This window comes from Mchenga conophoros, linkage group LG7 (assembly GCF_057382185.1).
Source record: "Mchenga conophoros isolate Kocher_MC1m ecotype Shallow Benthic linkage group LG7, M_conophoros_male_GT1.1, whole genome shotgun sequence".
Taxonomy (NCBI): Eukaryota; Metazoa; Chordata; class Actinopteri; order Cichliformes; family Cichlidae; genus Mchenga; species Mchenga conophoros.
In genome coordinates this window covers 2,654,926-2,669,385 of record NC_140532.1, presented here as the reverse complement: position 1 = coordinate 2,669,385, position 14,460 = coordinate 2,654,926, and the positions used below count along the sequence as shown (strand labels likewise).

The 14,460-nt window shown below is 42.9% G+C and overlaps 1 protein-coding gene across 1 annotated transcript in view; it reads right to left on the bottom strand.

Annotated features, from left to right (window-relative positions):
* The window catches only part of cdh13 (cadherin 13, H-cadherin (heart)), a 409,102-nt gene that overhangs the window by 7,702 nt on the left and 386,940 nt on the right, over positions 1–14,460 (bottom strand). Inside the window, exons 13-15 of the mRNA XM_085281498.1 lie at positions 14,121–14,354; positions 7,735–7,953; positions 7,305–7,340 (exon numbers count right to left, since the gene is read on the bottom strand). Of these exons, the coding sequence (XP_085137624.1) occupies positions 7,330–7,340; positions 7,735–7,953; positions 14,121–14,354 (464 nt within the window). The 3' untranslated portion in view covers positions 7,305–7,329. The remainder of the gene's footprint in view (positions 1–7,304; positions 7,341–7,734; positions 7,954–14,120; positions 14,355–14,460) is intronic.

The window sequence follows — 14,460 nt, the reverse complement described above, 5'->3', positions numbered from 1 at the left end:
TTATTTTCCACCCTGATTTACGAATAAATTCTTTACAAATCCTACCATGTGGATTCATGGATTTTTTCTTCACATTCTGTCTCTCACAGTTGAAGTGTACCTCTGGTGCAAATTACTGACCTCTGTCATCATTTTAGGTGGGGGAACTTGCACAATCGGTGGCTGACTAAATACTTTTTTGCCCCACTGTACTATGCAGATACATCGGAAGTCTCGAGGTCAAAATGTGATGCCCCCCCGAGGGTGGTCAAGAGTGACTGAGCTAAGATCCTTTCGGAGTTCCAGATACAGACAGACAAACTGGTGATGCCAAACTAACCAGACATAGCAGTGGTGGACAAGCAGAGGGAGGTGGTCATAATGACAGATGTTATACAGAGTGACAGCAACATCAGGGAGGAGGAACATGAGAATCTTGAGAAATACCAAAGACTCAGAGAAGAACTCGAGAAGAAGTGGAGGGTGAAGGTAACAGTGGTCCCAGTGGTAATCAGAGCATTCGATCCAGTGACACCCAAGCTCCAGCAAATCCCGGGAACAACATCCGAGATCTCTGTCCAGAAGAGCGCAGTCCTGGGAACAGCAAAGATACTGCTCAGGACCCTCACCCTCCCAGGCCTCTGGTAGAGGACCCGAGCTTGAAGGATTAAAAACCACTCCCAGTGCGAGGGGGGAATATTTATAAACCATGGATAAGCTGGAAACCTGGTCACTCTATGACTATGAAGTACTCGCCTGAAAGACTACTAGAAGATGTGAGGGCAGCATTATGGACAATGCCTACTGCAACCATCATTAAAACTAACCAGACGATCTACACAATGGTAGCAGTGATCCTTCAGATGCTTGGCTATAAGATGAACAGCCAAAAGGAGCAGAACCCTCCATGGAGAAGAAGACTAGAGGTCAAGATCAAGGCAGTACAGAGGGAGGTTTGCCAAATATCAAAACTGTGGAAAGAAGTGATAAAGAAAGGAATGCCAAAAAGTACAACAAGCTGCCGAAACCTGAGGTCTTAGGAACTGCAAAACAAAGACTGGTAGCCTTGTATAGCTGCTTGAAGAGCCAGGAGTATAAAAAAGATGTTCTCCACTCAACCATCAAGGTTTACTTGGGTGGAGTGGGAGGAAAACATTATTAGAACTACCCCACCAAGGCTGAAGACACATCAATAGTGGAAAAGCATATGAGAGAATAATGCTCACATAACAACAATGCTTGGTGTCCTGATTCCCGAGGATCCAACAACCTGCCTCAATACAACATGGAAGCTCCTGTCAGGCATCATAGTGGCTAAGACGAACAATACACGAGCAAACAAGACAAACACCATCTCCTGGTAGAGCAATAACTAAAGACTGGAAGACCAGACTGAGCAACCAAAAAATATAAAAGATTAACAGAACCATAAAAGTCTTCGTCAGGATGTGGCTGGAAAAGCCCGATTCAAGCTGATTGCACAAGTCAAGTTACTACATAGGCCTGATCCCCCTCAGCCAGCTCATTAACAAGGCTGGCTACACACACCCACTATGGAACGGAGCAACCATTAGGCATCTCCTCTAAGATATCAAGCTGTATGCCAGGAGTGAATGACACAGTGATTGACTGATCCATACCACACGGATCTACAAATGCAACATCGGAATATCGTAGTGGGAACTGAGGAGAGTGTACTACCAGAAGGCAACCCAGCACACATCAAAGATAAGCAATAGAGCTGTTTCTGAGTTTTATTTACCAAGATGGACATGTGCCTCGAGTACGAGAATTTTGTGAAATTGGTTCCCAAGAAAAACGCTCATCACCTGCTCCATGTCAGCTCCCCCGATGCAAACAGGGAGCTGTCTCTTTGCCTCCTTATTGCTAAAATTAATAACAGTCAGCTGGGTCGTGTTGTTGAAAAAGATTAAGCAGATTAAAAGTTCTGTTTTAAGCGTTTGCACCGATTTATCCAAATGTTAAAGCCTGTAGGCAAGACTCGGTAGTTCAACAGTATCTGCTTGCAATAATAGTTTGATTCTATGTAAAGTGTGAATTAAACTGTGCACAGTACTAAAGTCCTGGAATCTAAATGTGACACTACCGTAATTATTATTAACCTGTAATGAAAGTAAGCTGTAAGAACTCTTTTCAGGGGCTGGTATTAATACAGAACTTTGCCCGGCTGTGGAAATCAAGCAGCTGGTGTTAAAATCTGAATTACCTTGTCTGTGTTATACATTTTTCTTGACTTTTGCTTCCAGTTTGGGGACTGAGAAGCTCCTACGTGTCCCTGCCGTTTAGCAGATGTACAAATGTAGCAATAAATCATTCATAATACATGAGGGCTGCCTGATGCAACAAATTCATAATCATTAACTATTAATGAAGCCTTTAAGCATGACTTGCTAATGATCAAGAAATTATTCAAACATCTTTAAAGCAAATACAGCAACGTTTTTGGTGTCCCAAAAATGTCAACATGTACAGTTTCCATGTTACTCTGTGTTTTCTAGTAGTATAAGTTACTTGTCATTATATATGAATACACTCTGATGGTATCAGAGCACTCATTACAGTACAGTCAGAGCTCAAGTGGTTCAAGCCTGTTGTCTTAAGAAGCAGGGCACTAATGCATCGTTTCATGTTCAAAGATCTTCACAGCCTGATTCAGTGAAGGAAGAGACGACCCTTCAGCCATATGCATCTTTCTGGTGTGCGGCCTCTTTAAGGAAAGCTATGAAAAAGTCATATTTATACAAGAGTAAATAAGCCCCTAAACATCCTGTCTCAGTAGCTGGGAGGGGATTAGTGCAGAGCTAGAGAAGGAAGACGAAAAGTGGCTGTCAGAGCAAAGCGAGGGATCAGAAAGGAGGAATAGTGTGGTCTAAAACCCCAGAAGGATGGAGGTAAATTAGTGGCATCTGGGCTGGGAGTTGTTTGTTGTGTTTAATGATAAATGCCTTCTTTTTACTCCACCCTCTCACTGTCTCTCTCTCTCGCCTATACCCTTGGAATTACATCATTACACTTGCTGAAAACACAGAGAAACACAGAGAAAATCTGCAGTTCTCTGCAGTGCATTAATGCAGCTGAAGCTTGTAATCCTGGGAGGAAAAGAGTTTAGCATGCAGTTTGAGCTGGAAGACCTTCCTAGGTTGACTCAGAGCAGGTACGATGAAATGCGGGATTGAGAAAGCAAAAAAAGAACTTTGGCGCTCCTTCCACTAGTTTTCATTTTATCAAATCATTTCACATAAGCCAAATAAGCAAAGTAAGTCACTCTGGGCCACAACATATCAATCTTCAAAATCCAGCAAAGTCCACACTACCACCACTAAAATACACTTGATTTATACACTGTCCATATTGGCCAACTTACTGCTTCCAGCCTCACATCATCAACTTTGAACTTTTTTTTGCAACAGTGAGGCTGCTGCAGGGAGATACTGCATGTTCTGTGCAGGGCACGCACGTTCACATATAGACTGATAGGGGGCAGTGTGGTCATCTATAACAGTATTCCACCTGTGAGTTGTATTAAGCAAAGAAATACTCCTTGTAATTCTAAAATTAGGACTCGTGCTTATGAGTCACTTTAGTTTTTGAGTGCATCTGTAGCCTGTGGGGAAAAAACCTGACTGACATCACTTCGTGTGCCCCCTCCATCTAAACGTGCATTTGTACGTGCGTTTGCCATAATATATCTGCATGTATTCTCTCCTACAGGACTATAGAATAATACTGTAATTGTGTCCTACTTTCATGGTAATCTTTGTGAATTTGTGTATACGAAGTGATTTTTGTGCGAGTCTGTGGCACAGGGAACTACAAAGAAAGCTTTACAGTGGGAGGGAGTGGAAGTAGGCCCCCGCAAAGCCCTGGGATTTATCTACCAATCCTGCAAGTGCAAACAAAGGGTTGTTGAGCATTAGAAGACACAGTATATGTTGGCACACTGCAAATACAGACACACACTTGTACTCTGTATTCGTCCAGCGGGGTTACATATATTATGTATTGGTGTGAAAACCAAGCCCAGTGATGCATTATTTGGCTGAGAGCTGATGCAGAAAGCAAGCTAGGACATGGTGGAGGGGATGGATGGATGCAGATGGGATAAGGTGAGACTGGAGTCCAGTTCTGTGCTATATTAAGTACATGCTTCACAACTCTTTTGGTCCAGTTAATGTAAAGCACAAAGGGAAATCTGCCATAGAGGCGGTCAGATGATGCAGTTTTCTTTTCTCCGTCTTCTCCATTGATACTGTTTCTACCTACTGAGTGCTTTACAGAGAAAACTGAACTGAAGCACTGGTGAAGATCACAGTCATTTTCTCTTTTTTCTCCTTGAGCTCCACTCAAACACCAGATTGATAAATTACCCTCAGTCCAAACACAACTTCTTGCTTCTCTCTTTTTCTCCTTCTGCTGCTTCTTCTGACACATTTATTAGTATATGTCTTATACATTTATTTTTTATTTTCATAATTTCACTTATATTTGAGCTTCACTGTGCAGAATGACATCTGCGCATAGTTTTGCAATAACCTGATTAGTGTGACATGGAAAGTTGACTCCTCATCACAGGAATAAAACAAGTTTTCTGCTGCCTGCTAGTTATTTGCATTGCATTTCTTTAGGGAAACTGTCCAGTAGTGTTTCCATTGGATGCAGTAAAGATAGCACACAGGTACACTGCTCTTAACCATAGTTTACATAGTTAAACATTTGTTAGGAAGCTGCATTTCCTAGAAGCTTCCTAACAAATTTAATGAGTTCCATCTAAAGGTGGAGACACCAATGTTCATTTTCTGTGTTGGCATGGCTGTTAGAGGTTACTCAGCCTTAAAACACGACTATAAGCCTTTAATAAAAGTCTAATAATAGTCTCCTCTACACATGCTGAGGAGATGGTCTCTCATATTTATTATTTTGACAAATATAGAGTCTTAAAAAATTAAATAGATGATGAGCACAAGGTGTCCTTTAGTAGTCCTGCTTTATGCCTCGGAAACAGGAAGACAAAAATCTTGTTTTATAGAGACATTAGGAGGCTGGAAAGGTAGAAGATGGTGTATCGTAGCGCTGAAGGACAACTTGTGTGTGTGCAAGAGGCTTTGACATAATGGCGACATCTGATTGGGCCGCTCTACAGAAAACACTTGAAAATCAAGAATGCCCAGTTAAGGGAAGCATTTTAATTATTCTGTGTCTCCTGCCTCGGCTTGCCTTTTCAATGTTTAACGAAGACTTCCGTCTTTCTAAACATAGCCATAAATAAAGTCCGCAAATGAAGATAATGGAGTAAAAAAAAAGAAACATGTCTGCCAATTCCCCCAGCATAAACATTTTCCAGGCAGTAAACAGATTGCAGACATATTTAATATAGACACTTCCCTGTTATGTTCACTGACATAACCGCACGTGCTTTACCTGAAGAAATGATTTGTGGATGCCAATTATTTTAAAGATTAAAAATTTAGTAGACATGGTTGGGGATTAAGAGAGAAGGAGGATGAGTGAGGAGAGCTACAGATACAAGGAAAGAAGAATTAAGATAGCTGTTGTGCTGGCCATGCATTCTGCATGCCTGTAGCCCAGCGAGCAAAAAACAAAGAGTTTAATCTGCACACTGCTTTCTTCTCCTTTCCCCATCCTTCCCCCTCTGGCTCTTTTCATTTTTCTTCCCCTCATCTCTCTCTTTCGGGGTCAGAGTTCAGTTTGGAGATAAGGGAATTGGAACAGGATACTCTCTGCCTCTCTGTCAGACTATCTGACTACACACTGCAGCGATCAGCCCCCTCTATCTGTCCCCCAGCACAGGTCTGTGTGATGAGCTTGAGCAGAAGTCATCTCTCTGAGCTCCCGCAGTGTGTGTGTGTGTGTGTCTGTGGAGATGTTCTGTGTCTGAATTGGTGAACCTCTGCTGCTGAGCTGTAATACTGTCTCAGATTCCCAGTAGAGATACAGACACACACACACACTTTTCTTGTTTCCTCTCTGTCTGTAATCTTCAACCTTCAGCTTCGGGGTAACTCCAGCGTCTGCAACGTGCGTTCTGACTACACAAACGTACTCCGGGCCAAACGAACGGATGTGCACAGCCTCCGGAACAAGCATCCAAGAATCCGTGTTCTGGAGAAGCTATGAATGCCACTGTCTATCACTGCACTAGTTACAGTAGAGTAATGAAGGCTACTGTCGTTCAGTGCAAAAAGGACATCTGTGGCAAAGACTCTCTTAACATCATCTTTGGCATGTCAACCAATTAGAAGGCTTTCGAGTTCAGACACATGTTTGCGCTACCATGGAAACCCCGTATAGGAAGCTGCGTCTGAAAAGGAGTCTGTGAAAAGCTACCTGACTGCTCCAGCTGGGATAGTCTCAGGATCACTGCCATAAAACTTTCCAAGAGGTGGCTGTTTGTCCTTGAACGCTGATGCAGCATCAGCTTGTGATTAGTGTGTCGCAGCGAAACCGCGACTAATGGCCTATCAACGCTGTCGTGCGGTGTGCTTATGCCGCTGCTTGCTACACGCCGTCATTTTAATTTAATACTTTGTGTCCTGTGAATCACGAGCTGAAGAAGTTGCAGGTAACTGAGTGCACGTAGCTGAATCAGAAGAAGATGAAGAGTGGGCGCAGGCGCCACTTCAAACAATGCTTTCTGTAACACGTAACAGTTATCTGTTAGGAGTGAGCATTCAGAGAAAAGACATGCATCCATAGACAGATTGATCTATAGCCATAGGAAGATCGCTGAGTCATACTAGAAGCTAGAAAAAGAACAGCAGAGATGTTGCCCACAAGCAAAGGATTATGGGGGAAATGCGGCTAAACAGAGAAGCACAAGACAAGTGGTACAAAAAAACTGTGGCAGAGGAGGCTGAAGGAAGAGAGTTTGACAGGACTGACAGGAGATGAGAAAAAGGGAGGAAAGATGTTAAGATCAGTAGAAGAAGACAGGGAAGAGAGCTGGGAGGACAAAGGGAAGGATGGCTGTGATTTGTCGCACGATCAGAAGTAAAACATTTTACAGTCAAACACAAATTAGCAGAACAAAGATGGAATAATTACAGCTACCCATCTTTCAGCGCTGAAATGAAATTCCTTCTCTGTTCCTCCCATCCATCACATTATTTTTTTTTACCCTCTCATTCCTCATCATCTCCTTCTCTCGCTTTACTCCGTCACCATCCCTCCTGCTGTAGACAGCCGCCGGCATACAGCGAGCTCGCCTATAAACTACAGAGAACAAGCCCAGACAGAGCGAGAACGGGATCTGGGGCCTTAAAGATGCAAATGAGTTTTCTTCTCACCAAACTAGCTGTTGGATGTCCTCCATTACAAACGTGCTGTAAATGGAGAAGGTTGAATTATTCATACCATCACTTGGCTTAAATGAGATATTTAGAGTAAATTCAAGTTTGACTTCCTTGGGAGCGCCTTAGGCTTGTAGGCAGGAAATATAGAAACATAAAATGTACAAGACACACTTGTGCATCTTGAATTAAATGATGTATTCTTCCCAGGCAAAGAATTCAAATCCTTTTTCTTTACACGTGAACATAAGTGCAAAAACTGCTTTGATCCTAAATAAAATGATGCTCCATGTTTGTCTGCATTGATTTTGTACCCGAGTCTGTACTGGAATCGGCAGGAATTCACTTTTGAACTGAGGAGAAAATAAAAAACACACAAAAAACCAGAGTTTTCTGTTGTTGTGGGAGTTGGTTGCGATGTACTTACAGAGTAAGGTGAGCAGGAGTGTTGCGAGCGGCACAAGAAACCTGGCACGATGGGAGTGGGCCGAGCTGCAGTGCATCCGGTTCTTATTACAGATGCAAACCTGAACCTTGACCTCTGTATTATTGGACAAAGGGGGTACCCCTGAGTCCGTGATGAGCAGCGGGAGTTGGTAGTTGTCTTTCTTCAGACTGCGCAGAAGCCTGATTTGTGAGTGCGTCGCTGCGGAAGACAAAGAAAACATTGGACGGGGTTCAAAGTTACGTCCATCTTCTCTACATAAACAGTGAGCTCCTTTGCAAAGCACAACTAAACATGTGTGTGTGCAACAAACACAAAGTAAGCAGGTGCAAAGGCATTCCTGACAACTGAAGCAATGGAAATTGCCACCATTTAAGTTGCATCAGATTCATTACATTTTGTTGCATCATACTTTAAAATTTCTCCAGAGACACGACAGAACATACTGAAACTGGTGCACTTCATGCTGAAATGTGTCACAATATGCATGCCAACACATTTCACCTGTTTGCCAGAGCTGAGAGCTCTAAAACAGGCAAATTGTGTTTACTTAGAAAATCTGTCATTTAACTCAGTGCTCAAAATAACGTTATAAGGCAATAAACGTCAGAAATACTGAGGTCATTCTTCACACAAACCCCCCGCAGATCGATATGTTTCGTCACACTCTGATTTGTACATGAATGACTATGTGAACATTCGGGTGGCTGTAAACACCTCGAGGTCTTCCTCTGTACAGACACAGCAGGACTTGTTGCTCCCTCTACTCAGATTGGTGAAAAATTACAGGAAACCTTCCTGGTAATAAATGACCTGTCACGAGTCCTGTGACTCAGTGTTCGGTTTTTGCTTATTAATATTGTTTGTTTCTGTTAGTGTCTGGTTGTGTTTGAGTTTCTTTGCCTCTCCTGTGCTACACCTTTCCTGTCTCAAACTCTCTGGCTGTATCCCAACTCAGGGTCTGCAGCCTTAAAGGCCGCATTTTAAGGCCGATTACGTCACAGCGACGTGACGAAGGCTGTCCCAATTCGAAGGCTGCTCGAAATGCGGCCCTCAGATGCGTCCTTCATTTCCCTGAATTTTAAGGACGTGGCGGTGTAGACTTCGTGGCCCAACATATCCCAGAATGCATAGCGCGGCGGTGGGTGTGGATAATTTTGCAGAAAAAAAACGGCGGATGAGGGGCGCCCGAAGAGTGAACTTTAAGTACTGAATATTATGTCACTTATTTATGTGCAAATGTTTAATAACGAAGAACATTAAACATTCCTGTTGGTCACATGTCGACAAAGTCATGTGACATTAGTGACGTTTGTACTAACTTGGTTTTAAAGCCTTTACTTTAAAATATACGCCGTCCAATAGCTGAGCTTAATCAGAGAATGATCAAAGCTCATGTAGAAACAAACAAATGAACAAAAGATTTTCTCCTTCATCTCTGTCAAACAAAGCTGTATGACACGTTTCCAGCTGTTAGTGTCATGGTTGCTAGGCAACCTGGGCAGCGCGACGGAGGCTAGACCGTCCCATTTCACAAGCCTCGCACTTCCGGCCTTAGCGGTCTTTGAGTACGCGGCCCTTGAGGACCGTTGAGGCTGCAGACCCTGAATTGGGATACAGCCTTTGTGCTCGTGCTTCTCCTGTGGGTTCCCTGTCAGCCGTGCCTCCTGGTCAAGTCTGCATCTCCGTGCTTGTCTTGTGTTTCCTGTTTTACTTTGGTAGTCTCACGTCCTGTGATCAGTGTTTTGCTTTCCTCTCATCTCATTATGTTGGATTAGTCCCAGCTGTGTTTCCCATTCTTGTGTATTTAAGCGCTGTGTTCTCCGCTGCCCTTTGTCGCGTCGCACCCTCACTATGCTGTTTTCCCTCCGTGTTCCAACTTCTAGTTCTCAGTTCCTGGTTTGTTTTCTAGAGTTTCTTGTTCCCAGTTTAGTTTTGTATTTGATGTTAGTTTTCCAGCCAATAAAGCGGCCGCTTTGACTTTACCTTTTCGTGTTCGAGTCCTGACACACAGCTGATCGTGACATTATGTAAAACTGAACACAGTTTTATGAACTAAGCCAGAAGATGTTTATTTCCTTGACTGAACAATGGTAGTTATAGTGGTGCAACATTCAAATCTCTCACAAGTACTCATTTGGGTTGTGGTTTGGTGACTGTGAGTGCCACAGCAGTGTGAGGAGGAAGAATTATTATTATTATGTTGCTTTTCTTTAGAGCTCTGAAGTCTCGTTCATCTTTTATCTAGTTTTTAGGGCATTGAAGGTTCGAATGCTTCCAATTAGGGCAGTAGTGAAGTTGTTGTTGTGGACTATGGAGCCCAAAAAACCCCGAGTCTAACAGTCATCTTAAAGTGTCTCTTGGGACAGCAGTGTTTGGGGATTCACTTTGAGATTCTGGGTTGGTTTTGTATGAATTTGATCAATTGCATTTGTTCATGTGCATGACTGCAGCTCTTGTCCATGCTTTAGGTTATCCTCTTCAAAATAATAATGCTGTAAGCCCACATCATAGATCCTGGAGGTAGGTGAGCATGTGCCCTTGTCCTACATTCTTATGAGTCATTTCCATCAACTCTGAGAAAAAGCAGGTAAATATAAAACAGAGGACTGAAATGTTCTAATGCTGAGCTCTCTGTCTTTATCACCACAGCTGACACGCCGCTGCAGTTCCCAATGGAAACTTTATTAACTCGTATCTCTTAGAGATTATTTTGTGTCTAGTGTGGACATCACTTCTAGGTCTGAAAAGCAAAGCCGGCATCCAGGTGCCATAAATCTACATTCTGTTTCTTCTCTTGTGGTTGGAAAAAGAAATCAAGTCAAATTAAATTCTATAAGAAAACTTTGGCTGACCTCAGCAGGACTTTCTTGATGAGTTTATTCGTTCAGGTGATAGTTTTAAATCTCTCTGGATACAATGTGACGTTCATCTTGTCAGTTATATTTCTCATTAGAGAAAAAAGAATCTGAATTTATTTTTTGACAAATCACTGACAAAAACAAAAAACAAGACATCCGGAAGGTTGCCGGTTTGAGCTCCGGCTTGGACAGTCTCGGTCGTTGTGTCCATGGGCAAGACACTTTACCCCTTGCCTACTGGTGGTGGTCAGAGGGCCCGGTGGCGCCAGTGTCCAGCAGCCTCGCCTCTGTCAGTGCGCCCCAGGGTGGCTGTGGCTACAATGTAGCTTGCCATCACCAGTGTGTGAATGTGTGGATGACTGGATATGTAAAGCGCTTTGGGGTTCTTAGGGACTAGTAAAGCGCTGTATAAATACAGGCCATTTACCATTTACCATTTTTTTGGTCTACGTCTGTTGACTCATCACATCGTAGCTTTGTCCATCTTTTACACTTTACAATTAATTATTGTTCAATCATAAGATCAGCAGCCTGCCTTCTTTTTTTGCCCCCCACCCACGTCCTAAATGAATCCAGGACCTTCCAGCCTTTATTTCTGAGAGTATTTTTAAAAGTACAAAGAAGGAAGTTCGTGTTTTAACACACGATGCTACGCCGCAGAACGAAGAAAGGACGGGAAAGGGAGGGATCGGGCCAAAGTGTGGCTCTAAGCAGCACAGGTGGTGGCTGACTGATATGTGTTTCCCCCCCCTGGGATAACAGCAGCTGTGCACTTGCTGCAGCGACTGTTCATAATTTCAGACATACAAATCCATACTGACATCAGCCCTCAACACTTTCCACACGCGCTGAACTTGCCGAAGAATATCGAAAAGACCATTAAAGAACTTCAAGGTTTGCAGATTGTCCGTGTGCTGGATTCAAGCAGAAAACTTATTTTAGTCTGTTAGCGTTTTGATCCTTGCTGACTGTAGACAGCCTTGATGATGAAGTTAAGTTGCACAACTTTTACTGACTTCCATCAGAACACTTTAAAAGAGAAATTTAAAGTGAGGAATACAGAAAGATGTTCCATAATATCTCTGCGAGCTTTTAATTGTAATTGCATTTGTCTGCGTGTATTGTCACGACCCCTCCACATAAAAACTTCCAGCTGTTCTTACACTGAGATGTACTGTTGGGGCAGAGCCACGAGCTCTCCTGGTGCTGCGTGCACACAAACAGAAGCACACAGAGGGACGCAGCTGAGATGAGCACAGCGCCAGTCTCTTTCACTGGGAATGGGTTCTTTCTCTGCTGGCCCTATCTGTCTCTTCCAGCGGTGCTGATTGAGGAGTGTCTGTACCCCCCTCTTCCGCTGTCAGTCACAGCTAATACCTCTGGGCAGGTTTTAGCTCTGGTCTGTCACTCAAACAAACACAGACAGCACTGTCGGTCATGCAACCCTGATTCAATGTCTAGCCTCCTCTCCGCTTTCCTCGGCGCATCGTTTTTCTCCTCATCCTTATCATGTGATCTGTAGGAATCTCTCCAGTTATGACTGCTCCACTATTCTGGACAGTCCAAATCAACACTGTGTGACAGGGTATCAAATTGTACTTGGATGAATTGACCCTTAAACATTTTCGACATGAAGCTGATTCCAGAGTACCAGTTTTCTGTAACACTTCTCTCAGATTTTCCTTTAAACTTCTAGATTCCCCGGGCTCAGTGGAAAGTGCTTTAAACCTCCTGAGAAAGAGAAACCAGCATGCAAAAAAAGAGAAAAGTGACTGTCAGTCTGTTAAGGTCATGAGGTGGCTATGGGCTTGCTGTGTGGAGTATGTTGACTCTCCCACTGTGTGAGTGGGGTTTCCTACAGTGCTCTGTCCGCCCACAGTCCAAAGACATGCATATTAGAATAATAATGACTCTTGATTGGTAATAATTGTAGATGTAGGGCTACATAAAGAGGTGAGTATAGTTTCAAGTCAAAGGACTTTGCATCGTAAGACCAGGAAAGAGGTATACAAATACTAATCCATATCGTCATATTTTACTCTTAATATTTCATTAGGAGAACCAGTTTTTTGTTATGTAAACTCAATTATGGTATCTGAGTTGTGCGCTCTCTTTCAAACACTGCACTTCTATTAGATACTGCAGACTCGGCATATATGAACACAAAGTGTCATTTAGCATTGCTCCTTTGACATAACTGCAGATGAGGATGCACAACGGTCCTATTTGAAAGAATCAAAGTCTGAATGAAGAGAAAGGAGATGTTTCGTCAGGAGTGTGCTTCACTTCTTATTGTAAGTGTGTTGCATGTTTTGGGGTTTTTTTTACACTCACAAAATCACTTGGTAGATTTAGGAAAAGACTCTAACTGAGCACAATTAGATAACTTCATAACATCAACCCCAGACATTGAAAATGTATATTTACAGCCACCTTTTGAATGCTGTAGCTCAGGAGGCAGAGCAGGTTGGTGGTTCTCCTCCTAGTCTGCATGCAACTATGCTTGGGTAATATATTAACTCTACGTTGCTCTCTGATCCATCGCAGTGTGAATGCTAGTTAGTAAGCACCTAAAAGTCCGTTTACTGTCTACATCTATAAGTCCTGCATTTAAACATCTGATCAACAATCAAATACCATCTGAAAGGTTTCTGGTTTATTTCAGCATGAAATCCAAACATACTGCCACAGCAGCAAAAGCATACGTGGATACTACTCCACTTTGTGCTTTTCTATCAGTTATGGTTTGGCCTCCACAGATCCCGACAGAGAACAAAAGGCATCCAACATCCAGAGCTCTGGATTCTTGTTCTTTTAGAAGCACAGAGAACTGTTCCCAAAGACTGCTTCGATAAATTACAACAGTTTGTTATACTGAAGAATAACGGCGGACACACCAAGCATTGACCATCAAGCTTGGTAGAATTGTACAAACTTGGTTTTTGCCTCATATTTCCATGTAAATAGTTAAACCTAATCCAATTTTGCTCACTTTTGCTAAATACTGTATAAATCCCAACTGAAACACAAAGATAATTAGCATCATTGTCATTTTAAACACTGTGAATGAAGGCTAACAAGCCATCATTTTAATTTAAATCAAGGTAAATTCAATTAAACTGCAGTTTTAATGTTATTTCAATAGGAAAACTGAATTTAGCTTCAATGACTTCTTATTGTATTTGCGCTTTGTGGATGGCGGGAAATTGCATTCATGATCTGTGTGACACCTTTAACCTGAAGTAGAGCGACGGTTTGCACATATAATAGTTTGTAGTCAGTATCTCTCAGTGCAGGTTTTCTGCATAGCCTGTCCCACACTGCAAATTCCCACTAAATCCTAACTTTACCTGTTTGGTGACACTCTGCGTGTAGTTCTGAGAGACTGGTGGCTTTGATAGAACAGCACTACTCGATGCTCTGGGCATGAGAAGAGGCTAGCCTGACACAGTTCAGGTTAGTCCTGCATACAGGCGGACGAATCTCATCTTAAAATGAAATACTTACAGTTAACCCGGGTAACATTCCATGTTTTGTCCAGGTCAGGCTGTGTTCCCAGTTCTATTTTAAAGGGTGCAGCATTGGGTGGGAGGTCCTTGTCCCAGCCCCCAACTACAGCAACAGTCACATCGTAGGTGTCCTCGCACACTCGCGCTACCGATGGTAAGACGTACGGCGCGTTATCATTGTAGTCTTCCAGGTGAATGATCAAAGTGCCGGTACCTGTGGCTGGAGGAGTGCCTGGAAACAGATGAAAACATACACGTATGAGAAAAGGAAAGACATGGGAGCTAATTCCCTTTGCAAGATTTAGTGCACTTCTGTAGGCCTGGATGCTCCTGAGCAT